This window comes from Castor canadensis, chromosome 3, assembly GCF_047511655.1.
Source record: "Castor canadensis chromosome 3, mCasCan1.hap1v2, whole genome shotgun sequence".
Classification (NCBI taxonomy): Eukaryota; Metazoa; Chordata; class Mammalia; order Rodentia; family Castoridae; genus Castor; species Castor canadensis.
The window spans coordinates 90472616-90500603 of record NC_133388.1 but is presented as its reverse complement, the minus strand read 5'-3'; the positions used below and the strand labels follow the sequence as shown (position 1 = coordinate 90500603).

At 43.2% G+C, this 27988-nt stretch overlaps 1 protein-coding gene across 1 annotated transcript; it reads left to right on the top strand.

The window, feature by feature from the left end:
- On the top strand, positions 1-27972 carry Rpgrip1 (RPGR interacting protein 1). Its single transcript, XM_074068417.1, has 15 exons — positions 1-202; positions 1238-1398; positions 1843-1986; positions 2542-2692; positions 5300-5752; positions 5914-6065; positions 6462-6804; positions 8320-8504; positions 8901-9104; positions 9797-10061; positions 15277-15377; positions 19066-19258; positions 21649-21733; positions 24709-24839; positions 27645-27972. The coding sequence occupies exons 1-15, from the start codon at positions 1-3 to the stop codon at positions 27779-27781; spliced, it is 2907 nt and encodes a 968-aa protein (XP_073924518.1). The 3' UTR covers positions 27782-27972.
- The last annotated feature ends 16 nt before the right edge of the window (positions 27973-27988 follow it).

Genomic DNA, 27988 nt, shown 5'->3' with positions numbered 1-27988 from the left:
ATGCTGAAACTGTGTAATAAAGACGTCATAGCACAGTCCTTCGAGAGTCCATCTGACTGCTTGCCTCCCGATTTCAGCATGCTGGACAGCAGCACTCAGCTCCCCTGGAGCAGCGAGCTCCTGGGAGAGCAGCTGCAGGACCAACTGGAAGCCGAGGTGGAGGAGAAGAGGAAAGTTCTACTCCAGCTGTCCAGAGAGAACGGTAGGTCAGGTCTAGAAGAGCTCACTCAAAGGTGGCACCCTCCGCATCTGCTTTGGGAGAAGGACGTTTGGGCCTTGGCTTCTCTTAGTCTTCCTACTTGATCCTGTTCCTTTGTGGGTCACAGACCACTGGAATTGAGGCTAGCCTGGCGGTCAGTCAGATTTGGTCAGGAAGGTGTGGCATCTATGCTTTTTCCTTTCCATTTGGGAGGATGTGAATTTTAAGTGTTGTTTTTAAACATTCACTTTATGGACTGAAAGTATTAAAAATGAATTTCTCTGTCAGTTCTCATCATTCATTGCAGAGGTGAATATTTTTAGCGTCTAATGTCTGAAATGGAGAAGCAACTTATTACTCTCAGTCATACTACCATGTCAACCCCTGGATTTGATTTTCTGGAGATTGAGCCCAGGCCCAGGCATGCTAGGCAAGCACTCTACTATTGGCCTACACAAAACAAGAACAACAAAAGTCCTACCCTCCCTCCTCCCGCTTGATACTAGGGATCAAACCCAGAGTCTCAAGCATGCTGGGCAAGTGCTCTCCTGCTGAGCTCTACACCCAGCCCCCAGTCCTTGGATTTTTTGAGACAGTCTCACTATGCAGCTCAGGCTGACCTTGAACTCAAGATCCTCCTGCTTTCTCCTCCCAAATGGATTATAGGGGCTGGAGGTATGGCTCAAGTCATAGACCGCCTGCCTAGTAAGTGTGAGGCCCTGAGTTCAAACCCCAGTAGCACCAAAAAAAGAAGAAGTCAGCGTGGAGCTGGCAGACTGTGCTGTCCAGCTGAGTGACACTGCTCTTGATTTGCTGCTGTTCTCTGTCTGCAGGTGTTTTTGTCTTGTTTGTTTGGCTTTAGGAGTACAAGTGTTACCTCAGTTGCTGGGTCAGCGTTAGAAACAAGAGAATTGCTTTTCAGGAAAAATTTACAAAATGAAATGAACATTAGGGGGAAATGTTAGTTCACACTTGATCCAGCTCCGACTGTGGTCACTGATAACTATATTTCAATATCTGGGTGATTTTTTTCACCAGCTCAAAATGAGGATCTGAAGCTTGAAGTGACCAGCATCCCTCGGAATTATGAACTGGAGGCAGAGCTCCTCCAAAACACAGCTGCAGAGCCCCAGTCTCCTGACCTGCTATTTGAATCAGCCACTGATCCAGCTGTCTCAGAAGAGACAGCCCAGAGTGAGGTAGGAGAGTCTTTAAGCAAGTAAGTTCACTTTACAGAGGGATCTCTGGCAAAATATTCACAGGAAAGGTGAAGGGATTAGAAAACTGAGTGATATATATATAGCAAAAGGCCACTTTTGGAAGGCTGTGAAAACGCTGAGAATGGAGATACTTCATTAACTCCTCCCCCGTTTTCCCAGCCTTTACAGCTCATGAAACAGACGTTTCTGATGAGGACGTGAGATAATCTGCTGACTAGCACACTGCTGTTGGAGGCTGTGTGGCCTCCCTGACAGAGGGGCCTGGGGAGAGGGCACTTGGGAATCAGGGCAAGTCCTCTTTTATGTTGTGCAGTAAACTCTGCCGCTGGGCTTTTACAACCACCAATGACTGCTTTATGGCGAGTGGCTGTCACTATACATGACATATTATACTTGCTCTTCCCAATGCTTTTCCCTCTCTAGCCCAGTGAGCCAGAAACTCATGATGAAAAGAAGCTGTCCCAGATGCTAAGTGAGTTGCAAGTATCACATGCTGAGATCACACTGGAACTGGAAAAGACCAGGGATATGCTTCTGCTGCAGCGCAAAATCAACGTGTGTTACCAGGTGCAAGAGAAGATGGTGCAGGAAGTGGGTTGATAAACAGGCACAGGGGAACCGCACACAGGCTGGGAGGGAAGCAAGAGGCAGGTTTCCAGGGCTTGTGCCAGGTGACATGTTGTCCTGTGCAAGCACACAATGTGCTGTTCTTGGAAGAACTCAAGGACTCACATGCCCAGGACACCTTGGCACTAGAAGCCGAGAAGGGGCTAGCAAGTGCAACTACAAGTGTGAAGTTTTGAGTTCTAATTTCCCAAAAGTCCTAGAGAAATATCACCTATGGCACTACTTGCATAGCTAGTCCTGGAGGGACTGTAAGGAACCAAGCCTTTTTCTAGGGCTAAATCTTCCCTGGAGTGGGAGAGTCCTTAACCCAACAAGTGACAGGTTGTTTTGTTTTGTTTTTTGGTAGCACTGGTGTTTGAACTCTGGACCTCACTATTGCTAGGCAGGCGCTTTACTACTTGAGCCACTCCACCAGTCCAAGTGGCACCTTTTTTATCTGGGCTCATTGGTTGTGGGCCACTGAGATCAAGAAGTTCAGACATAATTTCATTTCAGGAGGAGCTGGAGGCTATGATGACAAAAGCTGATAATGATAGTCGAGATCACAAAGAAAAAGTGGAGAGGTTGAGCGAACTCCTAGACCTCAAGAACAACCGCATCAAGCAGCTGGAAGGTATTTTAAGAAGCCATGGCCTTCCATCATCTGGCAAGTCTTAGTACTTTGTTCTCATCTTGGGTGGCTTCACCCCATTCCCCTCCTGGCTAGGAGTCTGCTCTTGCATTCTCAGTGTGACTTACCACCTCCTGCTCTTTGTCCTGTCATCTTTGTGGTTTTAGCATATAGGTAGCAGCAGCTTTCAGAGGGTTTCTCTGATTTCTCAGGAGAGTTTCAACTGGGCCCAGCAACTGCTACCAGGGGAGTTTGTATTTTGAGAATGAGTATCACTGTTAACCCTAGGGTTCTCCTTTCTTTTCCTTTCTTTTCTTTATCTTCCTCCCTCCCTCCCTTCTTTCCCTTTCTTTCCCTTCCCTTCCCTTCCTTCACTCCCACTCTTTCCCGCCCTCCCTTCCCTCACTACCTCCCCTCCCTCCCTCCTCTTCCCTTCCCTTCCTTTCCCCTCCTCCTTCCCTCCCTCTCTTCCTTCCTCCCTGGCACTCTCTGTCTCTCTCACTCTCTCTCTTTACTCAACCCAAGCTTATAAAGCAAGTAATGAACCTTCATCACTCATCTGCCACCATCCTTTCCATGGTTTCTCTCTAAAATCTCTGCAGCATTTCAAGTGTACCAACAGAGAGAGGGCAGCTGTCACTCAATACAAGTTTCACATTGTGGTATTTCCTATTTTTAGTACAGTAACTGCTGACCAGACTTTGTTTCACCCTTGTATGTCAAGAAACTAAACCTTGTTATTATACTCAGTGGTGAGAGACCTAACTCACACTACCGAAATTCACCAGCGACCAATAGTTAAACCAGAACATGAGCCATGAAAGTGGCTATTCCATTGCTTTTTTTTAGTTTTTATTTTATTTGTTTTATATTCGAGGCTATTCTGTTTCTAATGTCAGAATATTTGGAACCACTGTTCAGGGCACCCCTCTTCCTGGTGAGAGAATCATTAATAAGCCATGTCTTAGTGGGCATGGAATTAGAATAAAGGGAGGTTAGTCATTCTGGGGCGTGAGTCTGATAGGAGATTACTGCAGGTAGCAATGGCAGCTGGGGGCGTGGCTCAAGGGGCAGAGCACTTGCCTAGCACATAACAAAGGCAAGCCCCCCAGAATGAAGCTCTCAACGTCTTTCAGATTCAGGATCTTAGACTGTTCAGGAGACCCACTTATGAAGGTTCATTTGCTTTAACTTGGAGTACTTTGCTTACTGCTAAAGCTAAAGAGTTTTTCATATGTTTACCAGTTATCAGTATTGGTTTTTTTGGTTTTGTTTTGTTTTGTTTTTGTTTTTTTGGTGGCACTGGGGTTTGAACTCATGGCCTCAAGCTTGCTAGGCAGGCACTCTTACTGCTTGAGCCACTCTGCCAGCTCCCCTTTTTTTTTTGAGGTACTAGGGCTTGAACTCAGGGCCTATGCCTCAAGCCAACTCTATCAGCCTTTTTGTGTGTGTGCTTTTTTGATGGGTTTTTTCAAGATAGGGTCTCTCGAACTATTTGCCCAATCTGGCTTGGAACTGCCATCCCTCTGATCTCTGCCTTCTGAGTAGCTAGGATTACAGGCATGAGCCACTAGCACCCAGCTGATTTAGTTCTTTGTACACTAAGACTATTAGTCCTAATTTAAACATATTGTATTTAGTGATATTGATCTCATCAATTAAGAAAGCACTAACCAATTAGTCAATATGTGTACTCCCTTTTTTGTTGGTTTGTTTTTCAAGACCAGGTCTTATTGTGTTGCCCAGGCTGGTCTTACATCCCTGAGCTCAAGTGGTGGTCCTCCTGCCTCAGCTTCCCAAATGCTCAGATACAACTGTGCACAACTGTGCACCACCACACTCAGCACTTCCCATGTTTTGTAAAACATGAAGACATTCTGATGTATCCAGAACATTTTGTTTTACTAGTTCAACTCTTAAAATAGAATGAGTCAATACATGATGATGACTCCAATCCTCCCCGTGTGAGGTAGACAGTATATTGCAGTTTGTGACTGGCTGGGCATGAGAAGTGATGCCTGGATGTGAGACTCTACAGAGCTTTGCATCTCATTGCCAGTATCTCCAGTCAGTCTCCTCTCCCACTTTTTATTCTACTACCCTTTGACTTGAAGTGGATATTTTGCCCTCTTACAGTGAAACCAATTTCTAAGCAGAACAAAAACTCTCGGAACTGATCTGGCTGGAGAGGGGAAGCATTTCTTAGTTTTGCCCAGCGTAATGTCCTGGACTCTGTCTGTCTGTTGCTCGATAGTCTGTCCGTGGCCAACCTACTAAATTTTGGAAATAGTCACATTTTATGTTTCTTGTTCTTCTGTTATGGAATTACTTGTTGATCCAAAGAACCTTGCTGTAAGCCAAAACAGTGACATCATATTCTGAAATGTGTTTCCTGAGTTTCAAATTTCTTTTCTAGTCACTCCTTCTGTACCTTCTCATCGAAGCACACATTGAATTATTTGGCCATCAGAATTCAAAGCTTCTCATTGTCATTCTACTGCTTTTCCTTCTGAATCATGAGATTTCTTGAAATAATCTCAACTTGGACTTCACATGATCTTATTCTCCTTCTGTCTATCCTCTTTTACCGTAAAAAGGATCTCTCTACCCTTTAATGGATAGGCAGTTTTCTTTCCCCTCTAGAACAACTCAGAGATGTTGCATATGGCACCCGACAGTTGTCATTCCATTTGGACACACTGCCAGCCAACAGAGATGAGGACGAAGTGGACATTTCTCTGCTGCATCGGGGCGAGAATCTTTTTGAACTGCATCTCCATCAGGCCTTCCTGACATCCACTGCCCTGGCTCAGGCGGGAGACCCCCAACCTACCACTTTCTGCACTTATTCCTTCTATGATTTTGAAACCCACTGTACCCCACTATCTGTGGGGCCACAGCCCCTCTATGATTTCACCTCCCAGTATGTGCTGGAGACAGGTTTCCTTTTCTTCCACTACCTTCAGAGAGCTTCAATCCGGCTTGATCTACACCAGGCTGTGGCCACTGAGCACCACATCCTGGCGACTGGATGGATTTGCTTTGACAAGGTGCTAGAGACTGTGGAGAAAGTCCATGGCTTGGCCATACTTACTGGTAAGTGCTGGCAGCTTCCTGCAGCTCCCAGGATGAATGCACAATTTCCTGCAGTCTAGCATTGGTTTTCCGGTGGTTTTGCGATTTTGGCCTCTGCCTTCATTCTTGATCCTTGCCACACCATCCCTGTTCTCCATGCCTTCATACTTTCTGCTACCCAGGAGCTGGTGGAGAAGACTTCGGGGTACTCGAGTACTGGATAAGGCTGCGTTTGCCCTTAAAATCCAGCCTACAGGCATACAACAAACAAAAGAAAGCCCAGGCCTACCTGGCAGCCAGTGTGCTTGGAGCCTGGAAGGTCCAGGAGGACAAGGTGAGACATAGGACCTCAGCCAGACAGCTCATGAGAACAGCTCAGTCTTCCACTCTCAATGATAAGTATTTGTGGAATGTGAACAAAAGAGGAAACCTGCCACGCCAGAACCAGTGTAGAGTCCTCCCTTTGTCAAGCTTGAGTCAGAAATCATGCCCTGGAGCTAGCTACCTCTCCTTGCTGTGAACAGAACAGCTTCTCTCAGTGTTCTCTTAGATGAGCCCCAGGACTTGCTTCTCCCTCAGATAACTGCCAGGACCAGTGGCCAGGCAGGTGATGGTCATTAGGTTTCTCTGACCTAGTAGAATAGCAGCTCTCTAGGTCATAGCTCTTGCTCACCTATAACTGTACTCTTAGGCTGCTCTTTTCCTCAACCCGAGAGCAAGATCTTTCCAGTCCAGAGCAGAAACTTGGAAACTTCAGAATGAGCTGCACATTGAAATCACCAGGTGCTGTGGCCTCCAGAGTCGATGGCTGGGAACTCAACCCAGTCCATATGCCGTGTACCGCTTCTTCACTTTTTCTGATCATGACACCGCCATCATTCCAGCCAGTAACAACCCCTACTTTAAAGACCAGGCTCGATACCCGGTACTTGTGACCTCTGACTTGGATGAGTACCTGAGGCGGGATGCTCTGACCATATACATTTTTGATGATGAAGACTCCGAGCCCGGCTCATACCTTGGCCGAGTCCAAGTGCCCTTGCTGCCTCTGGCACAAAACAAATGTATTAAAGGTGCGGGTTCAAGGTTGTTCCATCTTCCACTGTTGTCTCCCTGTCCTGATTGTCCTTCAAGTACTTGCTTGGAACAGTCTCTCTTAGGACTGCTGAAAGGACTTTAGAATATTGTCAAGAGCAAAGAGCAGAAGACTAAGACCTCTCTACTCATGTGGAAGCATGGGCTTCTGCTGTTTTTTAGCAACAAAAACAAGATCCCTGAGGGGGTTAGCCTCCCAACTGAATTCCACACCTCTCTCTGCAAAGTGCTTTCAAACGCTCTAATTCTTCCCAGTACTCGCCTCTATGTAAGGCCTGTTTTCTCTTGGTGCGTGCGATGCCTGATTATAACAATTCTCCCCCGTAACTTCCTCACCTTTTTTACATACTAGACACAAGTTAGAGAGACTTCCATACCAGACCATGGCAAAGGCAAATTTTTTGGATTTGGAGCTGAGCTCTTATCCTATTTTCACACCCAGGGCTATAGGGTGCACCGGAGAGGGGTCAGTCTCTGGCTACCCTGTAAAAGAAGACAGGAGTATCCAGGCTGTCAGTAGGAATTGTGGTTAGGTACAGCCAGTACCAACCATCTTTAACCAGATTCTGTGTGCTCAGGAAGAGTGTGAGGCCTTTCTCCTTCTAAGTAATGGCTTTATAAGCCATTACTGCTTATAAAAAAACAATAAAGGCTGACACTTCTGTCCACATTTCCTCCTTCACCAAAGAGGAGAGGCTGTGTATTAGTTATTAGTCACTGTAGAAATCAGAAGCCTGGCGTTTGGGATAAATCATTTTGTTTAAGCTTTCTGGGACCATGTGAATGTAGATAATGGTTTTCTTGGTATGCCTACAACATAGTAAGCATTTTTTGTGGGGAAGATGTTTTGTATTAGCATGTTTTACAAAGGCGTTCCATTGTGATATGTCCATATAAGCATATAATGTGCTTTGATCAAATTCACCCCCTCCTGTGACCCCTTCACAGTAAGCATTTCATAAAAGCAACAACAATGTCATCTTGTTGGCTGGGTGACTGATGACAAGCAAGCTGTGTTCCTCTCCATCCCCATTGACTGACTCTTCCTGAAACCTGGAACTATCCATCCTTCTTTGTGGTAATCTAACTGCACTGCTGTTTTATGTTACTCCTGAGTATATTGTTGTCATGATTATTTGATGTATGTTAACTAACTACTAACAAAATACAGTAAAATTTATTTTTTATTTTTTGGTGGGACTGGGGTTTGAACTCAGGGTTTTGTGCTTGCAAAGCAGGTGCTCTTCCACTTGAGCCACACCTCCAGTTATTTTTTGCTGTGGTTATTTTGGACATTGGTTCTTGAGAACTGTTTGCCTGGGCTGGCCTAGAACCTGGATCCTTCCAAACTCAGCTTCCCAATTAGCTAGGGTTACAGGCGTGAGCTAATATAATGAACATTTTTAAATGGGGAGAAGTAGGTAAGATGCTGATAAGATGCTCACTTACCTCTTTTGTGTGATGAGGTGCTATTAATATCTGGTTTCTCTCAGGTGACTTTAACCTCACTGACCCTGCGGAAAATCCCAATGGATCTGTTCAAGTACAACTGGACTGGAAGACTCAGTACCAACCTCCTGAGAGCTTCCCGACACAAGAAGTCGAGACAGAGGAAAACAACATCAAAGACGGCTCAGAGAACTCATCTGCAGAGGAAGTACCTACTTTTCTTCCCCAGGTAGCTCTTCAGGATACTCTTGGTAGCAGAACTCTACCAATCCTATAGTGCAGATTTAAATTGGAGCAAAAACAATTATTTCTGTGAATGTCATGTGTAATGCAAATTTAAACTGGAAGCTATGATGGAGCAAAAGTCTGGGCTTTTTTTCCTTTCACTTTTGGCTGTGCTGGGGTTTGAATTCAGGGCCTTGTGCTTGCCTAGGCAAGGATTCTACTACTTGAGCCATGTCCCCAGCCCAAAACCTTAGGTTTTATTGTGTAGAGGAAAGACAGTAACTCTCAGATGTGTGACAGGAGAGGAAAGAAAGCTAATGCTCATTCACAGATTCCATTCTTGAGTGTCAAGGTTGTCAAACTATCACTTTGTAAGGTTGTCTCTGATTCTTCTGATCAGGACCAGATGGCATTTGCTGAGATTCCTATTGAAGCTGACCAGTACCAAGCAAAGAGGAAACATCCTCAGGTGGAAGAAAGAAAGGAAAAAGAACACCAGGTTGTGAGCTACTCAAGAAGAAAACATGGCAAAAGAATAGGTGCCCAAGGAAAGAACAGAATGGAGTATCTGAGTCGTAATATCTTAAATGGAAATACACTGCAAGTAAGGCCTTAGAAACCCTGAAGAACTAAAATATAGGTGTAGTGTCTTCATATGCATTATTATTAGAGTCAGAAGCAGAAGAAGATGCACAAGATATACAATAATCATAGCTAGGCCAGGTATAGTGGCTCTTGCCTGTAACCCTAGCTACTCTGAAGACCCAGTTCGGGAGGATCACAGTTTGAGGCCAGCGTGGGCAAAAAAACATTCTCAAGATCCCATCTCAACCAATAGCTAGGTGTGGTAGTGCATGCCTGTCATCCCAGCTATGTGGGAAGCATAAATAACATTGCAGTCCAGGCTGGTCCTGACAAAAAGTCAGACCCTGTCCCAAAAATAACTAAGGCAAAAAGGTCTGGGGGTATGGCTCAAGAGGTAGCACTCCTACCTAGCAAGTACAAGGCCCTTTGTTGAAACCCCAGTACCACAAAACAAAAAACATGGCTATGTGTAGTTTGCTTGTGTTTCCACAAACAAAAGTAGTTTAGTAAAGCCCTAGAGTATTCCTTTCATTTCCATGTAATTTAATTCAGCATGTTACATACTCTACAATTATGCTTAGAAATTTCATCACATATATATACTATTTCAAAGCAAGTATTAAACTTTAAAAATTAAAAAGAGCTAGTACTAAGAATGAAAGAAAACTGAGACATCCCCCCTTATGTAGTGTTGTTGTTTTTATTCTGAAGCAGGTGAATTACACAGAGTGGAAGTTCTCGGGTCTTAACATCTCCACAGATGATGGTTTTAAAGCTGAGAACGAGGATGGAGATGATGGAGATGATGGTTCTAAAACTGAGAATGAGGATGGAGATGATGGAGATGATGGTTCTAAAACTGAGAACGAAGATGGGGATGATGGAGATGATGGTTTTAAAACTGAGGATGAGGACAATGAGATGATGTCATCCCATTCAAGACTGAGACAGGAAGACTTCCCATATCCCAGAAATGGTATTGTCTTTCTAAAATCTAATTCTTCTGTTTAGTCATTTAATTATTTTATAAAGCCAATTATTTACTGGCTTTATCATGCAGTGCAGAGCTTTTAATGGAAAATTAGTGTGTAAACTCCTAGGTCTTGTGTTGCAAATGTGAGGGTTAAGCCAGCCACGCCTGGAATTCTCACAGACAGTCGCTTTCTATGTATGTATAGTTAGTGGATGGATGGTTATCTTCGTTACTTAGTATCTGTGAAATGTAAATTTGCTCCAGGGTCCTGTGAAAAAAAAATAGGGGGGAGAGTAATTTGTGAAGCTAATTCAGATCTTTTTAAAATTAAAGCAAGGCTTTAGTGTTAAAATGGAAAATAGAAGACATGATTTCCCATTATTCTAATGGCAAAGTAGGAAATTGAGATAAACTCTCCCATCAATGATAATTAAGCTAAAGTAAATCTTAATGTTTTTTAAAGGCATGAAAAGACCAACAAGAGAGGAAAGAATTGCCTCACTTAGGTCAGAGAGGTAGTTGGAGTTGAGGTGCAAATGCTTCCACTCGTGAACACAGCCAGTCTGAGGGATGCTGGGGAGAGGTTGGATGCTATTTTTGATGGCCTTTGTGATGCCTAAGTAGGGATGCAGTCCAGACCTGGTGCCTGCTCAGGGTAGAACTTCCCATTGTGGTCTGGGAAGACTCCATTCTGAGCCTCTCGTGTCTTGAGCTACAGAAATGTGGGTTTGAGCAGGGCACTGGTGGCTTAATCCTAGCTGTAATCCTAGCTACTTGGGAGGCTGAGATCTGGAGGATCAAAGTTAAAGGTTAGCCTGGGCAAATAGTTTGAGAGACACCCCCACCCCCAATCTCCAAAATAACTAGAGCAAAATGAACTAGAGGTGTGGATCAAGCTGTAGAGTGCTTGCCTTGCAAGTCCAAAGTCGTGAGTTCAAACCCCAGTCCTGCCAAAAAAAAAAAAAATGGAAAAAGAAAAAGAAAGAAAGAAAGAAATGTGGGTTTGTAGCACTTGAAGTGCTGCCTCAGTGTCCACCAGGGTTCCAGACACAGACTGCACACGACTGTCTTTACCACCTTCATGGAGATAAAATTTTAATTTTAAAGCTGAGTTTTAAAAATTCAAGAAACAACTGAAACTATGAAGAGTGATATTTTAAGTTTAAAAATAATTTCATTTTAAAATAATTTCAAACTTACAGAAGACCTACATTAATAGGAACAAAAAATCATATTTACACTTTACCCAAATTCATCCACTTTTAACATTTTGCCACTATTTCTCACTTTTTTCTGAAGCATTTGAAAACAAGTCACAAACATACCTTCTTATTACTATAATTTATTTTCCCAAAGAAAAGACGAATATACCTGGGGGCTGGTGGCTCACACCTGTAATCCTAGCTACTCGGGAGGCAGAGATCAGGAGGATCCCAGTTCAAAGCCAGCCTGGGTAAATAGTTCATGAGACCCTATCTTGAAAAAACCCTTCATAAAAATGGTGGAGTGGCTCAAAGTGTAGGCCCTGAGTTCAAGCCCCAGTACACAAAAAGAAGAAGAAGGAAGAGGAGGAGAAAGAGGAGGAGGAGGAAGAAGAAGAGGAGGAAGAAAAGGAGGAGGAGGAAGATGAGAGGGGGAGGGGGAGGGGGAAGGGAGGAGGAGGAGGAGGAGGAGGAGGAAAGAAGACTATATAACCAGCGGACAGTTATAAGACTTGCAAAACTTAACACATATACACTGGGGGCAAAACATTGATGGAGAGGTGCTAAGCTGGTGCCAGTTTGCTGCAAATTCACCTGAGAGAGTGCTGGGGAGACTGCATGGAAGGTGCCATATGCTGGAGCTACTGGGATTGTTGGAAACAGATGTTGCAGAAACCATGCACTTCCGGAGTCCTGTTTGCAGAACTATGTGTGCTATTGGAACTATGCCATGTGTGTCCACACCTGCTGCAGGAGGCTGCCTAATGCAGGAACCAGGAAGAGAAACTGCTCCTCAGAGACCCTTCAGCACCTTCTATTGACAAACATGAGCATAGTGCCAGCTGGCAAGGAAGAAAGATTTACAGGGTCCAGCTGCATTGTTGCACAGCAGGCAATAAAGTATGTGTTTGGAGTGAGAGCAAGAAATGGATAACTGCCGGGCACTGGTGGCTCACGCCTGTAATCCTAGCTACTCAGGAGGATCATGAATTGAAGCCAGCCCGGGAAAACAGTTCAAGAGACCTTATCTTGAAAAAACCCAACACAAAAAAATAGGACTGGTGGAGTGGCTCATGTGGTAGAGTGCCTGCCTAGCAAGCATGAGGTTCTGAGTTCAATCCCCAGTGCTGCCAAAATAAATAAATTAAATAAAATAGTGCTTGTTTTATGTACTGAGGTCTGGCCGATTTTGTGCCAGAGTCGTTCTTCAGATGCCCTATGCTGGTTCTGACTCTAGCCAGAACACTGGTCTCTCCCAGGAGGGGAAGGAGGGTAATCATCTAGAAAGTGTCCTTATTAGGCATTTGGGATGCCACTGTTGTTCTGTTTCTTGGCTGGGTGATTCTATAGATATTAATTTTATAGTAAGTTAATAGATCAACATTTATATTTTATATAGTTTTCTATATGCTAAAAACTTTATCTTTTTTTTTTTTTTTTTTTTTTTTTTAGCAGTACTGGGGCTCCAACTCATGGCCTCATGCTTGCTAGGCATGTGCTTTAGGCAGGAGCTCTACCACTTGAGTCACTCCACCAGCTGCTAAAAACATTAAAAATGAAAGGAAAAATGTAAAGGTAGATAAAAAATTTATTTATTAGTCTTTTCTACTAAAAAAGACTTTTTTAAAAAATCTCTAGAATTATAATTTTTGGGTTTTTAAAATTTTTTTGGCAGTACTGGGCTTTGAACTCAGGGCTTTGCACTTGCTAGGCAGGTGCTCTACTGCCTAGCATGGCTGGAGGATTTGGGGGATTTTAAATGTATTCGACATAACTTCTTGTATGGGAAGATAATCTGATTTTCTCACGAGAAGAAATTTTCTATTCATGTATAATCTAGTTTCTGTATTTTTATTTTTTAACTTCTGGTGGGACTGGGGTTTGAATTCAAGGCTTTGGACTTGCAAAGTAGGCATTTCACCACTGAGCCATGCCTCCAGTCTATTTTGCTCTGGTTATTTTGGAGATGAGAGTTTCTCAAACTGTTTGCCAGGACTGAGCTTGCACCTCAATCCTGTCAATCTCAACCTTCGAAGTAGCTAGGATTATAGGCATGAGCCACTGGTGCTTGGCATATAATCTAATTATTTTTAAATATTTAAATTTTTAAATGAAAGGATATTTAGTATAAGGGAGATTGACAGGAAAAAAAAAAAAAAAGCCCAAATTTTCCCATGCCTAATTTCCATTATTGACAAGAAATCCTGGTTAGAAGAGAATAGTTCCATTCTTGAGATTAGTAGACGCTGTGTTATCATTTAGTCATTAAGTAATAGTATAAACAGTAGTAATGGACCTTGGTAATTCCCTGTACATTTGACTGCAAGGTTCCAGGCATGTCCACTCTCCCAATTTCCATCTCTCCAATTATTTCAGTGTGGCCTCTGCCACCGTAGTTTTCCTCTGTTTAGAATGTGAGCTATGGGACCAGGAGATAATCCAAAACCATGTACTATATAGTCACCTCCTATGTACTGTATAGTCATAAATGAGACTGTGCCAAATTGCTACTGTTTTATTGCCCTTCTCCATGAATTTCAGAAAACAAAGAGCATTCTCCATGAATTTCACAAGAAGCTAAAATCTACCTGGTCCAGATGTCTGAGTAGGAATGTCAGTGGCAAGATGCTCTGGTTGTTGAAAAGGAGCTTTTTATTCCTTGAGACCTAGGCTTACAAGGTTTAGAAAAAGCCCAACAAGAAAAGGAACTGGCTCAACAGTAAAACCGTTGCAACATTTGCAGACAGAGCCTTGCACACACTTTGCTTTGCTGCCCCTCCTTAGCGTAGACCTTTTCCCTCTGAGACCTCAGTGGAGCAGAGAACCCCAGGACTTGGAAATTTCAGGCAGGAGGCACAGTCTGTCTTCCAGTTATTTATTGCTAAATAACAGTCCTCACAAAATTTAATGGCTTAAAACAACAGGAATCATTAATTCAGGCAGGTCTTAGGGAAGGCTCAGTTCTCCTCCACATGGCATCAGATTGGGTAATTCAGCTGGGGAGCAAATGGGCTTAATTTATAAGATGGATCACAAAGGGAGCTGATTTTCATTTGGAAGCTCATAGTGGCTCTGGGCTTGGCATCTGAGCCCCTCTCCCCCCGGCCTTCTGCAGCTTTCTTGGGCTTCCTTAAGCTTAGTGACTGGGTTCCAGCAGGGAGAGTCCTAAAAGGACAAGGGACCATGTATGTGGTATGTGTGTTCTAGCATGGTTGGGACAGTCACAAAGATCCACCTCAGTTGAAGGGGAGAGGACATAGCCCCTAGCACTCAATAGGAGGGGTATGGAGGTCACATTGTGAGAAGAGCATGTGGGATAGAGGCCATCACTGAAAAACATGATTGCCACACTTGACTGTGCTGCTCTTCCTCAGCTTGGTCATTTTCTTCAGGAGGTCAGCCTACGTGTCTACCCTTCCTTTCCTCCCTTCCCTGCCTTCCTTACTGTTCCCGCCATTCCTCCTTCCATCCCCCCTTCCTTCTTTATTTCTGTTCTTCTTTCTTTCCCTTTCCTTCTTTTTTTCAGAAGTGATACAGGGTTCACTTGAAATTCTGAATAAGTGAATCTTTGAAAAATAGGCTTTAACTGGGTTGTGGCTCAAGTGGTAGAGTGCCTGCCTCGTAAACACAAAGCCCTAAGTTCAAACTGCAGTACCACAAAAGAGAAAGAAAGAAAGGAGCTGGGATACCAGTGGCTCACGCCTGTACTTCTAGCTACTCAGGAGGCAGAGATCAGGAGGATCATGGTTTGAAGCCAGCCGGGCAAATAGTTTGTGAGACCCTGTCTCAAAAAAACTAATACAAAAAAGGGCTGGTGGAGTGACTCAAAATGTAGGCCCTGAGTTCAAACCCCAGTACCAAAAAAAAAAAAAGGAAGGAAAATAGGGTTTGATTCCTAGCTAGTGAAGTAAAGCCTAGATCTCATGACAGTGGATTGGAAATGTGGGTACGGACTCTTTTCTTGGCTAGACAGAGTGCTTGGAAAGAGTTCTGTAATTCAGCCTCTTCTCTAGCAGATCAAGAATCCTGTGAAGAAGCTTCTGAAGTCAGTGAAGCACGAGTGACAGACAGCGATGACATCATAGTGACGCCCGTATCTGAGAAACGTCCTAAGGCAGTAAGTGTACTGGTGTCACCCTTGCATGTGAGACAAGACTGTCTGTCCATAATGATGGTGTGCTTAGTGGTCACGAATGGTTTAAAGGAACTTGATGGGAAATGAACTTACTTTGATGAAATCGTTGTTTTGGTTTGGTGTAAATGACAAAAATGCTCAGTTAAATATGTGTTAAATAAATGATTAGAAACTACTTCATCATTGTAGGCAGGTATAGAGCAGGGACAAGATAAGGGAGGTGGAGGTGTAGATGCTTACGTACAGCTCCTGGCTTCCTGCCTATGCGGAGGGTGACATTAATACCAGTGTGGTTGTGTATGTGACAGGTAGAGGTGATTATAAGCCAACTGTGTGGGATCTGAGCTGCTCATGAGATCAGGTGGGGATGTCTGGTGGGCCTGTGGATCTCTGGACCTAGCGTTCAGGGGCTCTTTCTGAGACAGAGGTTTGGATGTCAGCCTAGAGCAGGCTGAGAGCCTGGAAGCAAGCAAGATTGCTCAGGAAAGAAGCTCATGAGATCAGGTGGGGATGCCTGGTGGGCCTGTGGATCTCTGGGCCTAGCGTTCAGGGGCTCTTTCTGAGACAGAGGTTTGGATGTCAGCCTAGAGCAGGCTGAGAGCCTGGAAGCAGGCAAGATCACTCAGGAAAGCAAAGATGAAGCCAAAGACAGAATCATGGAGAATCCCTCCAGCAGTTAAAGGGCACATGGAGCAAGAGAGGGCTACTGAACAAAGTGCGCAAAGAGAGGGAGGACAGAAAAGGCGGGCCTTGATAGGAGTAGACATTCAAAAGGAGATAGTGAGCCGGGCGCCTGTGTCTCACACCTATAATCCTAGCTACTCAGGAGGCAGAGATCAGGAGGATCACGGTTCAAAGCCAGCCTGTGCAAATAGTTTGCGAGACCCTATCTCCAAAAACACCCTCACAAAAAAGGGGGGGGTGTGAGCTGGTATAGTGGTTTGAGGTGTATTTCCTGAGTTCAAGCCCCAGTACCACAAAAAAAAAAAAAGAGAGAGAGAGACAATGATCCTCTTCAAATAAAGACTGAAAAGGTATCATTAATCTTATTTCAAGTTCTTTCTTCTTGACATATTTTACTCCATCTTTTCTTCCTGGGACTACTGATTATCCCTTTATTCCTGTGACTGGCTCTTGCATTCCTAGAACAGTGGTTATCAATCATCACAACACATGGCTCCCATCACACCCATTTGATAATAAATGTATGTGTGCTAAATATATGCATACATTTATAAATGTGGTCCAAGCCCATAAATGTACCTCAAGCCTGTAATCCCAGCTACTTGGGAGATGGAGTTCCAGGCCATTCTGTCTGGAAGACAAAGTTCGACACCATCTCAACCAATAAAAAGTCAGGCATGGTGGTACATGCTTGTCATACCAGCTATGTGGAAAGTGTAAATAGGAGGGTTGTAGTTCAGGCTGGCCTGGACACAAACATGAAACCCTACTGGAAAAATAACTAAAGCAAAAAGAACTAAGGGTGTGGCTCAAGTGGCAGAGCTCCTGCTTAGCAAGTGCAAGTGCAAGACCCTGAGCTCAACCTCCAGTACTGGCAAAAAAAAAAAAAAAGTAATGTGAACATTTCATCAAAAATTAAATTATAGTGAGATGTATAAAAGAAAAAGTTTTGTGACCAGTTTACTAAATTTGCTCCCCTGTCCCCTCCTACTTGTACTCCTTAGGGCTTGTCCCTATGCACGGTCTGGTTTGCATCCATTTGATGAATACATACACACATACACACACACATACACACTCCCTCACTATATATATGTGTGGGGGGAACACACTACACATTCCCCCTTTTAAATAACCTTCTAAGTATCTTACACATCTTCCGAAGTCAATATACAGCAATCTGCACATGCTACTCTATAGAGTAAGTGTAGTTTATTCAGTCACTTGTTATTCAAGTACATTTAGATTGTGTTTAGTGTTTTGATATTAAAAGTGACACTGCTTTGAACATTCTTGCACTCTGCAAAAAGTATCTTTGTGTACTTTGCAAATATTTTTGCATTGGGTATTTTCGAGATAGGGTCTCTCGAACTATTTGCCCAGGTTAGCTTTGAACCATAATCCTCCTGATCTCTGCCTCCTGAATACCTAGGATTACAAATGTGAGCCACCAGCACCCAGCTACACTTTTCTCATACAATCACTATAAGACATACACTTCTATGCTGTGCCCAGTGCACTCATCTACTAACCAAAGTATTCAGAAGCGAGCCTTACCCTTACCATTTGCCATCCCTTTCATAATCTCTCCTATTTTATTCTACTCTGTCCTATCCTATTTTATTCTTTCATTTTGAAATGTACTAAGTTATTCATTAAAGTGGGAAACCCCACATTTTGGAACACTGCATAGTGTCAATGGTTTGCTTGATGGGTGTTGTGGGAGGATTATGTAGAGGATATTGGGAGGAAAACATCAAATATCTTCACTTTTAATAAGCATACAGATGACTGTGATGCAGACTTGTTGGAAGATCTTTGCCTACTGAATTCCTTAGAAGATACAGGTGTGCCACTTGCTCTTAGAGAAGAAAAAGAGGGATGGGGGCAGGTCTTTGGGGAAATAAGGGTGTTGTGCTGGCGGCCTAGAAGAAAGAAGCAGCCAAGAGAGCATCACAAATGAAAGGGAACCATTCTGTACAAGTCTTTAAAAATCTTTTTTGGTGGTGCTAGGGTTTGCACTCAGGGCCTTGTACTTGTTAGGCAGGTGCTCTACCACTTGAACTGCAACCTGGTCCTTTAGTGAAGTCATTGCCACAGGCTCAACTCCCAGCTGGCCTGTGCTCTGTATGCATCTTACCTTTCCTTGCTTTAGGCTGGGCAGGTCCTGCTGCTTCTGAATAATCTCCTAGAGACCTAAGGCCTTGGTGACCTCATTCTGAATTTAGTGTGCGCTGCTGGCTTTAGCCCTCGCCCTTTCTGTTTTGTTGTTGTTGTTGCTTTTGTGATACTAGACGTTGAACCCAAGGCCTCCTGAGCCATGCCTCCAGTTCAGGACACCATTCTGGATTGATATCAACTCATGCCACAGTGTGGAAATAGGGGCTTCTGTTTGGTTCAGTAGACTTCTGGAAAGTGGTGAGATATATCAGTCCTCCTCCAGACATCCCTCATGCTAATGTGGACAGAGGGACACGCAAAAGAGAAGACAGTGGTAGTGGTGGCCATTCTGAAGTGGAGCTGAAAGTATTGACTCCTTGGGAGGACGGGGTGGCCTGGTGGCCTCCTCTGTGGCCTGTTCTCAGGTGGTTGAAGCTGCAGGTAAATCTCCAGTATCAGTGGGCAGCTCTTCTGGGTCCTAACTAATGAAAATGCTAAGTTGGTTTCCATTGAGAAAGTTGAAGAAGAGCAATTTCTTCAGAAATCTTCTCTACTCTTCCTGTATGTAGAGATGGCCAAAGAATTCTGGTCTGGAGAACTGATTCTCTGACAGACAGAAGCTGGATTCTCTTACAGATTTCTCATAGATTCAATGTGGCAATTCTGTCAAGTTGTCTCTTGTGCCAGTTTTGCCTATGAATTGATTATCAGAGATTTACATAGATCATGCCTGGGATTGATTTAGAGATAGTAATGTGTTAATTGGGTGGATTATGAACACTTGGACCCTCACTAACCTGTAGGGAATCAATGTTTCCCTTGTCAGGAATCAGAGAAGATGTGTATTGAAATTGTCTCCCTGGCCTTCTACCCAGAGGCTGAAGTGATGTCTGACGAGAACATAAAGCAGGTGTACGTGGAGTACAAATTCTATGATCTCCCCTTGTCAGAGACAGAGACTCCAGTCTCCCTGAGGAAGCCCCGGGCAGGAGAAGAAATCCACTTCCACTTCAGCAAGGGTGAGGCATCCTGTGTGGCAGAGGAGGCTGACATACACTTAGATTCAGGCTCAGAACTACTCTGGGCTTCTGATGGGGATCAATCCAACCAGTCTTATTTTGACAAAGTGGTGTATGCAGGATGCTTTTAAAATATCAAATAGATCTAAGAAGATATTAATTAAAATTAATCAGGCCTAGCCAGATTAGGAGGCAGAGATCAGGAGGATTAAGGTTCAAAGCCAGTCTGGGCAAATAGTTTGTGAGACCCTATCTCAAAAAATACAGCACAAAAAAGGGCTGGTAGAGTGGCTTAAGTGGTAGAGCATCTACCTAGCAAGTGTGAAGTCTTGAGTTCAAACCCCAGTAGCACCCACCAAAAAAACAAAAATTAAGCAGTCATAGACAGGCACTGGTGGTTTATGTCTGTAATCCTAGCTACTTGGGAAGATCTTGGTTCAAGGCCAACCTAGACGTAGTTTATGAGACCCCCCCCCATCTCCAAAATAACCAGAGCAAAAAGGGACTGGAGGTGTGGTTCAAGCAGTAGAGTGCCTGCTTTGCAAGCACAAAGCCCTGAGTTCAAAAACCCTATTCCCACAAAAAAAAAAAAAATCTAGCAGTCCTCATAAATCACTCCCTCTGCCCCACCCCTTGCCTGAGTCCACCACAGTTGCTACTTTTTCAGCCATTTCTTTGACGTTTACTTCCATATATCTGAGTAATGTTTCCATTGCAATATCCTCATTCACCAATTTTAGACATTATCTGTTGTCTGTCTTCTGTAGCTGAGAAATTTTAGCTATTTTACATTATGCCCACGTCCCTTTTCTTCTATATAATTGGACCATGGTTTTTACTGAATCAATTTTAATTGTGGCTATTAAATATTAATTCTTGCAGAGCTAAGCAGCATGCCATGACTACATTTTCTTGTTTTGGTTGGACTGGGACTTGAACTCAGAGCTTTGAGCTTGCAAAACAGGTATTCTACTGCTTGAGCCACACCTTCAGTCCATTTTGCTCAGGTTATTTTGGAGATGGGGTCTGGAGAACTTCTGTCTGTGCTGGCCTCGAAATGTGATCCTCCAGAGCTCAGTCTCCCATGTAACTAGGATTACAGGTGCACAACTTTTCTTCGTTGAATGTTGGGTGATTCTAATCACTCCTTTTCCTCCTGTGATTCTGTTTCTTCCTTCCTTTCTTTCTTCCTTCCTTCCTTTCTTTCTACTGTTTGGGATATTTCCTTTTGTCTTCCAGTCATTGGCTGAATATTTGTTTTAATTTTTTTTAATTTTTCTTTCTTTGTTTTTGTTTATTTTGAGACAGGGTCTTACTCTGTACCCCAGGCTGCCTAGAACTTTAGCTTTTTCTGTCTCAGCCTCCCAATTGCTGGGATATTAGTTGTGAGCCACCACACCTGGACTGCTAAAGGAATTCACCTTCGTAGTAGACCACGCCTTTGTATCGTAGGAGATAGAAGGTGATTTCTCACATGACAAGGTGGGCAGTCAAGAGTGATGCCATGTGATCCATCAGAGAGCCTATCTTGTCTTCCCATCACCTTGTTGCCTGTCTGGTTATGCCGAGGTCTTTAAAGGCTGTGGAAGAAGGGTAGAAATGGTTACTGGCTGAGTCTTGGAAGCAGCCTTCAGGAAGGTTTCATACAGCACAATGGGCACAACTTAACTCATCTCTAACTAGGAAAGAGACTGGACAGTGCAGACCAATTTCTTTGAGGCTGCAACCTTGCCATATAAAAATGAGGAGAAAGGGGAGAATCGATGTTGAGATCGGTACCCTGAGTGAACCTACTACAAACCCCAAATCTTCAGGCGGCCTTACAGAATCTGTTTCCTGTATTCTCCCAGCTGTGCAGTGGTGGAGCACAGTTGTTTTGGCAGGTGGCAAAACAGCTTTCAATGCAGGTTTTCATGTTGCTTTAGTAACAAACTGTTTCCTACAAGCCCAGATAGTGAACAGTTTAGGTTTTGTGTGGTCAGTCTCTGTCATAACTGTTCACCTCCCCATTGCAGTTCAAAAGCAACCACAGGCTGAAGGTGAGCTCAGTGGTAGAGTAGGGGTTAGCGTGTGCAAGGCCCTGGATTCAGACCCTAGCACCCAAAACAATACAAAACAAGGGCTTGGAGGCATGCCTCAAGAGAAGAGCACCTTCCTAGCAAGCTCGAAGATCTGCGTTTAAACCCTAGTATTACAAAACAAACAAAAACAAAAATGTAGCCACCAACGGTATGTACACAGACGTTTTCAATAAACTTCATTCACGAAAATAGGGAGCCAGTCCATAGGCCTCTGCTTTATATCAGTGTTTCACATGTGCCTTTTCCAGAAGTCTGCCCAAGGAAGCAATAGTGTGTGATTGTTTGCTTTTTCTCTTACCTTTCCTACAGTGATAGACCTGGACCCAGCGGGGCAGCAAGGCCGACGGCAGTTTCTGTTTGCCATGCTGAACGCACAGGATCCTGAGCAAGGACAGTAAGCATCTCTTTCTGCTTTGGAAGAGTGGACATATTCAGACAGTAATTCAAATGTTTGCGTTTGGTTTTGTGCTAACACTGGATATTTCAGTAACTTCTTTTGAGTTAGTTTCCTCATAATGAATTCCCCATCTACTTGAATGTAAGTGATGTTTGTGTATCTATCCTTATTTAATCTCATCAGCAGTTCAGTTCTCACCCTTGCTGGTCCCTGATGGACACAAGTTTTGTGGCAGCAATTCTTAAAAGTTGACAGTGCCCTGCATGCAGTGGGTAGAATGTTTGACATTTGAAGATAATTTGATTCATTTCTCACACACATACCACACAGAAGTTTTCAAATGTTCTGCCTTTATAATATTCATTTTATATTTAGATTAAAATTTTTTTACTGAGTTTTTTTTTTTGACACAGGGTATTGCTGTGTAGCTAGCCTCAAACTCTCAGTCCTCTGCCTCAACCTCCCAGTACTGGGATTAGCAGGCACATGGTGTCATGCCTGGCTACAAGAATATTATGATTTTAGTATAGCTAAGTAAATTCTAAACTCTTTTAAATTTTTTGGAAACCAAATACTGGAAGGCCTCCAAAATTGATTTTTTTTTCGGTTTGGCTGAAATTCAAATTTAAGTGGGCTTATGGTTTTGTTTTTGTTTTGGGTTCTGGCACCCAAACACACACCTCTTTTGGGTGTGGGTAGAAATGATTCAGGGCTGGGGTTTTAATCTGTTGCTTTTCTAAAGGCCCAATGATTTGTTTATTCCACTTTTACAGAATAAACTGAAAAAAAGGAGCCAGATGAAATTGTGAATCTGACTGATTTCAATTTTATTTTTCTGTGTGTATGTGTTTCATCACTGGGGTTTGATCTCAGGGCCTTAAGCTTGCTAGGCAGGCACTCTACCAATTGAGTTGACTGACTTCAGTATCACTGTGGCTTAAATAGACGTTTTCTGGTAACATTTCGCAACAGAAAGTAATTTATTTGTGTGCCTCCTGTGCTAATGCTAAATTTAGTTTTTACTTTACCTTTTTTTTTTATTTTTCAGCATTCCTATTTCCTTTATTTTCTCACAGTGGCAATCCTTTCCTATACCATTTAGATTTTAATTTATTTCACCATTGAGTTTCTTTTTGCCAGTATGGTGCAGCAGACCGAACAACAGCTTTGTAATCTGACAGACCTGGTTTTGAATCCTGACTTTCCCACTTAGTAGCTGTGTGATCTTTGCAGTGTGACGTCACTTGGGGACTCTCGTGTGTGGGACTGATGCAGTGTAGGTTACATGAAGCCCTTGCTTTTGTACCTGGAGCATAGAAGTGCAGGTTACCAGCCCTCTCCTGAGACGGTGTGGGAAATGAGGGTGCGCAAGGCAGCATCGTCCCTGTGGTTCATGAGCTGAGAATGTATCGATTTCCTAATTCCTTCTTTTCAGCTTAATCCTGTTTAGCTGTGCCATAAGAGCTTGAATTTTTAGTCCTATTCCTGCTCCCTTCACACAACTAGCAGTAATCTTTGATTTCCAAAAATTAATAGGAACAGCTGGGTGTAGTGTCACATGCCTGTTATCCCAGCACTTGGGAGGCTAAGGCAGGAGGATCATGAGTTCAATGCCAGTCTGGACTACATACCAAGACCCTGCTTCAAAAAACCAATAAACAAATACTAATGGGAATATGAAATGTCCATGAGACAGACCCCAGACAGACAAGAAGTAAATCACTGGCTGCCAGAAGCCTAAGAGAGAGGAGACGGGGAAGGACTAGTTCATGGGGATGCAGTTTCTCTTTGGGGTGATGACAGTGTTCTGGGAAAACCACTGAATTGCACGCACACTGTTAGGGGGCTCAAATAGCAAATTTTATCTACACACAATTCATAGGCGCCTGGCACAATGGCACACATCCGCAGGCCGCAGCTACTTGGGTGGCTGAGGTGGAATCACTTGAGTCCAGCAGTTCAAGACCAGCCTGGGCAACATAGTGAGACCCTGTCTCATCAACAGCAGCAATGACAACTTGATAGGGTTGCTTCTAGAATTCAGTATCATTTATGAGGTTACACCAGCATAATGTTAGCTGTTACGGCTGCTCCCTGCTTAGTGGGCACTGGGCTGTGTGATTTACAGTACAATCTTCAAGACTCATGACTTTGACTACATTGTTTTGCAGTTCTGTATTCCTTTCGTTTCTCTTACTTTATTGAGGCTTGGTACCCATTTTATGGTAACACTTTTTTTCTGGCATTACTGGAATTTGAACTCAGAGTCTCATGCTTGCTAAGCAGGTGCTGTACTATTTGAGCCACATTCCTATCCCGGTCCCCAACTTTCATTTAGAAATTTAAAGCTTATGATTTGCCTAGTTTTGGGAGTCTGGCACAATGCCTTCACTGCCCATATCAAGTTTTTCAACATTGTAAACCATTCTATTTATATTTTTTGCAGTATTGGGGCTTGAACTCAGGGCCTACACCTTGAGGCACTCCACCAGCCCTTTTTTGTGAAGGGTTTTTTTTTTTGAGATAGGGTCTTGTGAATTATTTGCCTGGTCTGGCTTTGAACCTTGATCCTCCTGCTCTCTGCCTCCTGAGTAGCTAGGGTTACAGGCGTGAGCCACTGGTGCCCAGCTTGTAAACCATTTTGTTAATCTCCACAATTTTGAGACATGATCACCTGTGTGTTATGAGAATTTATTCCCTCAAGTATATATTACACTGATTCCTTATTTATTATTTTTGTTTTTGCTGTTTGTTGTCTTGAGGTGATTCAGGGAAGACAGGAATTTTTTTTCTTTCTTGGAAGTACTGGAGTTTGAACTCAGGGTTTAGTGCTTACAGGTGTTCTACCACTTGAGCCACACACCTCCAGGCTAAGACAGTGTATTGTTTACGGTTACTTCTATCCTTATTTTATTTTTAAACTATAAGGGGCTCAGCCATGATTAGTGAAATGCATCTTTTTTTTTTTTTAGTTTAAAGTTTACAGTGGTAAGTGATCCTTTGGATGAAGAAAAGAAAGAATGTCAAGAAGTAGGATATGCGTATCTTGAACTGTGGCAGGTCCTTGAATCAGGAAGAGACATTCTGGAGCAGGAGCTGGACAGTGAGTAGTGAAATTTTTGTGCTTAATTCCATTTATTTCTAAAGAAAGCAGTCTAATAACAGATTTTTGTTTTACTTCGAAAACATAATTACTTCTGTGAAGCCGATGGGCAAACTGGATTGAAATCTTTCCCCACAACTTTATGTATTTCATTTCTGAATCAAGCAGGAAAATACCTGTATATTTTAGTCCCCAGATACCTTATTACAATTAAAATCTGTTTTGAATTTTCAAAGTTTGAGGTAGGGATCAAACATTTTTAAATTTCAGTCAAATTTAAAAATCAGAATTTCTGACCTCTCTTAATCAGATAAAATTTGTAAAGGCAACTAAGACCCCTTTTCTATAATGTGTCATCACGTAACCCCTCCCCCACCGCCAGGTTCACAGACACAACTCTCCTTACCCCCTCACCCGCCCCCCGTGATTTGTGTCATTGGTCACCACGTCTCAGCTACTCTACTTGTGTCTTGATTACATCCCCACTATTTTAGATATTTAAGTGTAATGTTTACTAAATCATGGTACAAAATTGTTCTTACTGACCATAATAAAATGTTTTTGTCAGATACTGCTCAGACTACAGATTATAAAGTTCAGACTTCAGCAGTACTGGGGTTTGAACTCAGGGTCTACACCTCAAGCCACTCTACCAGCCTTTTTTGTGATGGTTTTCTCGTGAACTATTTGACCAGGCTGGCTTCGAACGGTGATTGTCCTGATCTTTGCCTGTGAGTAGTTAGGATTGCAGGCGTGAGCCACAAATGCCTGGCCTCCCCTAGTCTTTCTAACTATGATCTTGAGCAAGTCACTTAACCTCTCTGTGCTAATTTCAACTAGAAAATAGGCAGTAGAACCTATTTGTGAAGACTAAGGGGACACTTAAGTGAAGCACGTGGGAAGGAGTAGGCAGGCACTTGGCATATGGAAGTGCTATCGCTGTGTTAGCCATTTCCAGCTCTTCTAATTTCTACTCCTGCCCCACTCCTGAACATCCACGACCTCCATGCCTTTTTTACCTAAGGTCCTTAAGTGTTTTCTAGTGACCTCAAAAATCCCCTAAGCCAATTAATGAATGCCTTTTGATTCTTCAACTAGCAAAAGAAAAATTTGTAACTTTCTCATTATGCTCTTGTTTCCACTCAGGCTTTAAACATGTTGGGCTGAGGGTTGGGGTGTTGCTCAGTGGTGGAACACTTGCTTAGCATGTGTGAAGCCTTGGGCTTAATCCCTAGCATTGGTGGTGTGTGTGCTGATTGGTTCCTGTAAATGCTGGATTCTCCTGGTTCGATCCTGATCTTTTTTCTCCGCATATACTCTTTCTTGAGCTGGATAATTGTATCCACTTTAGGAGTTTTAATTATAGCCAAAAAATGATCTAAAACCTAGGTTTCTAGGGCAGAATTTTAAATGTATCTACATTTACAAGCAGGCTGATATTACTTGAAAGTCTGTTTGGTACTTCGGACTCCTGACCACAACTTTCTACCTTATAGTCCCGTGTCACCTCTCATTTATCTGGTTAAATGTGATTTAGAATGGTTATTTTCAATTCCTACCTCTTCCTTGTTCTGAACATCCAATTGTAAACTTGTTTGACTTCTGAAATGTTTTGAATTGATCCCTGCCTCTCCAGTTACTTTTGGCCCTCTTCATTTTGCCAGCTCCCCACATTTCTGCAAGAACTTGTTGCTTGTTTCCCAATAATGGAGTCATTTTTTTGGAATCCAGTGTTTGGGTTTGGATATGAAGTGTTCCCACAAAAAAGGCTACATCCTCAACTGGTGATGCTATCTATGGCTAGGTGATTGGATTATGAGGGTGTTAACTTAAATCAGTGGTGAGTTCATAGCCAACGGCCAGTTAGAGATGAGGACTAGAAGAGGAAGGTCACTGGTGGCATGCCCTTGAAGGGTACATCTTGCCTCTGGCCCCTTTTTTGCTTCCCCACACAGGGTGAGCAGCTTCGCTCTTACCATGCCCCCTCAGCCATGTTCTGCCTCACTACAAGCCCACAGCTGTGATGCCAAGATATCATGGACTGAGACCTGTCAAATTATGGGTCAAAATTAATCTTTTCTTGTCTAAGCAATTTTGTCACAGCAATGGAAAAGCTACTACAGGGAGGGACTTATCACTTCTAATATCCTCAGTTAAAATTTCTTAAAAGACAACACCCTGTGTGTGCTGTTTTTCTCTGCAGCCTCATTCCTGTCACTCTTGTAGCTTTCTAAACTTACGTTCTGTGTCTGGGTACATGCTTAGAATATCTTTTACTTTCTTAAAGACTTAGCTCATAGCTGGGTGCTGGTGGCTCACACCTCTAATCCTAATTACTTGGGAAGCTGAGATCAGGATTGTGGTTTGAGGCCAGCCCAGGCAAACAATTTGTGAGACCCCATCTTCAAAATAACCAGGGCAAAATGGCTTGGAGCTGTGGCTCAAGTGATAAGAGTGCCTACTTTGCATGCATAAAGCCTTGAGCCAAAAACCCTAGTCCTGGAAAAAATAATAAACAAACCCAGACAAACAAAACCCTACAAAACAGCTCTTTTTTCGTCTCCAGAAATCCTTCTCCAAGTCCCTTCTCCGTTTTGGCTGAGTGCCCCTTCTGTCTCCAACACTCTGAGCTTTTATTACAGCACCTACATACTACATTGGAATAACCTTGGCCTCCTTTCTCCTGTCCTGTGAAATGGGAAGTGGCTTCACAGATGCAGCACCCCACTACCTAGCAAGGCAAACACAAGGTAGTGATTGTTCTGTTAAATGCTGCTGTGCTCATACTTCTTCTCTTTCCCACAGTTGTCAGCCCTGGAGACCAGACCGTCTCAATAGGAAGGCTGAAGGTTTCCCTTCAAGCAGCTGCGGCCCTCCATGATATTTACAAGGAGATGAACGAAGACTGTTTTCATGAAGGAACAAGTGCTAATCCATTCTAAAATCTGAAGGAATCGTAGTAAAAAGTCTCTTATAAAGTAACTTGCTATACCATAAGTTTGGTTTACTGCGCTATCTAGCATCTCTCAACCTAATGAGGAGGCCTAGAAAGTTGATTCTTGAGGTACACGATGGATAAAGGTGTTTCTTTGTAACACCTTAGTGCTTCAGTAGATGACACATGCTTTCAGGAACTGGTCACAAAAGCT

Excerpts from the sequence above, each read along its gene's own strand:
- Rpgrip1 (XM_074068417.1), top strand. The coding sequence starts at position 1 with ATGCTGAAACTGTGTAATAAAGACGTCATAGCACAGTCCTTCGAGAGT. Across the intron at positions 6,066-6,461 it reads GGAAGGTCCAGGAGGACAAG|TCCAGAGCAGAAACTTGGAA; the intron begins GTGAGACATAGG and ends AGATCTTTCCAG. Across the intron at positions 21,734-24,708 it reads CAGGATCCTGAGCAAGGACA|TTTAAAGTTTACAGTGGTAA; the intron begins GTAAGCATCTCT and ends TTTTTTTTTTAG.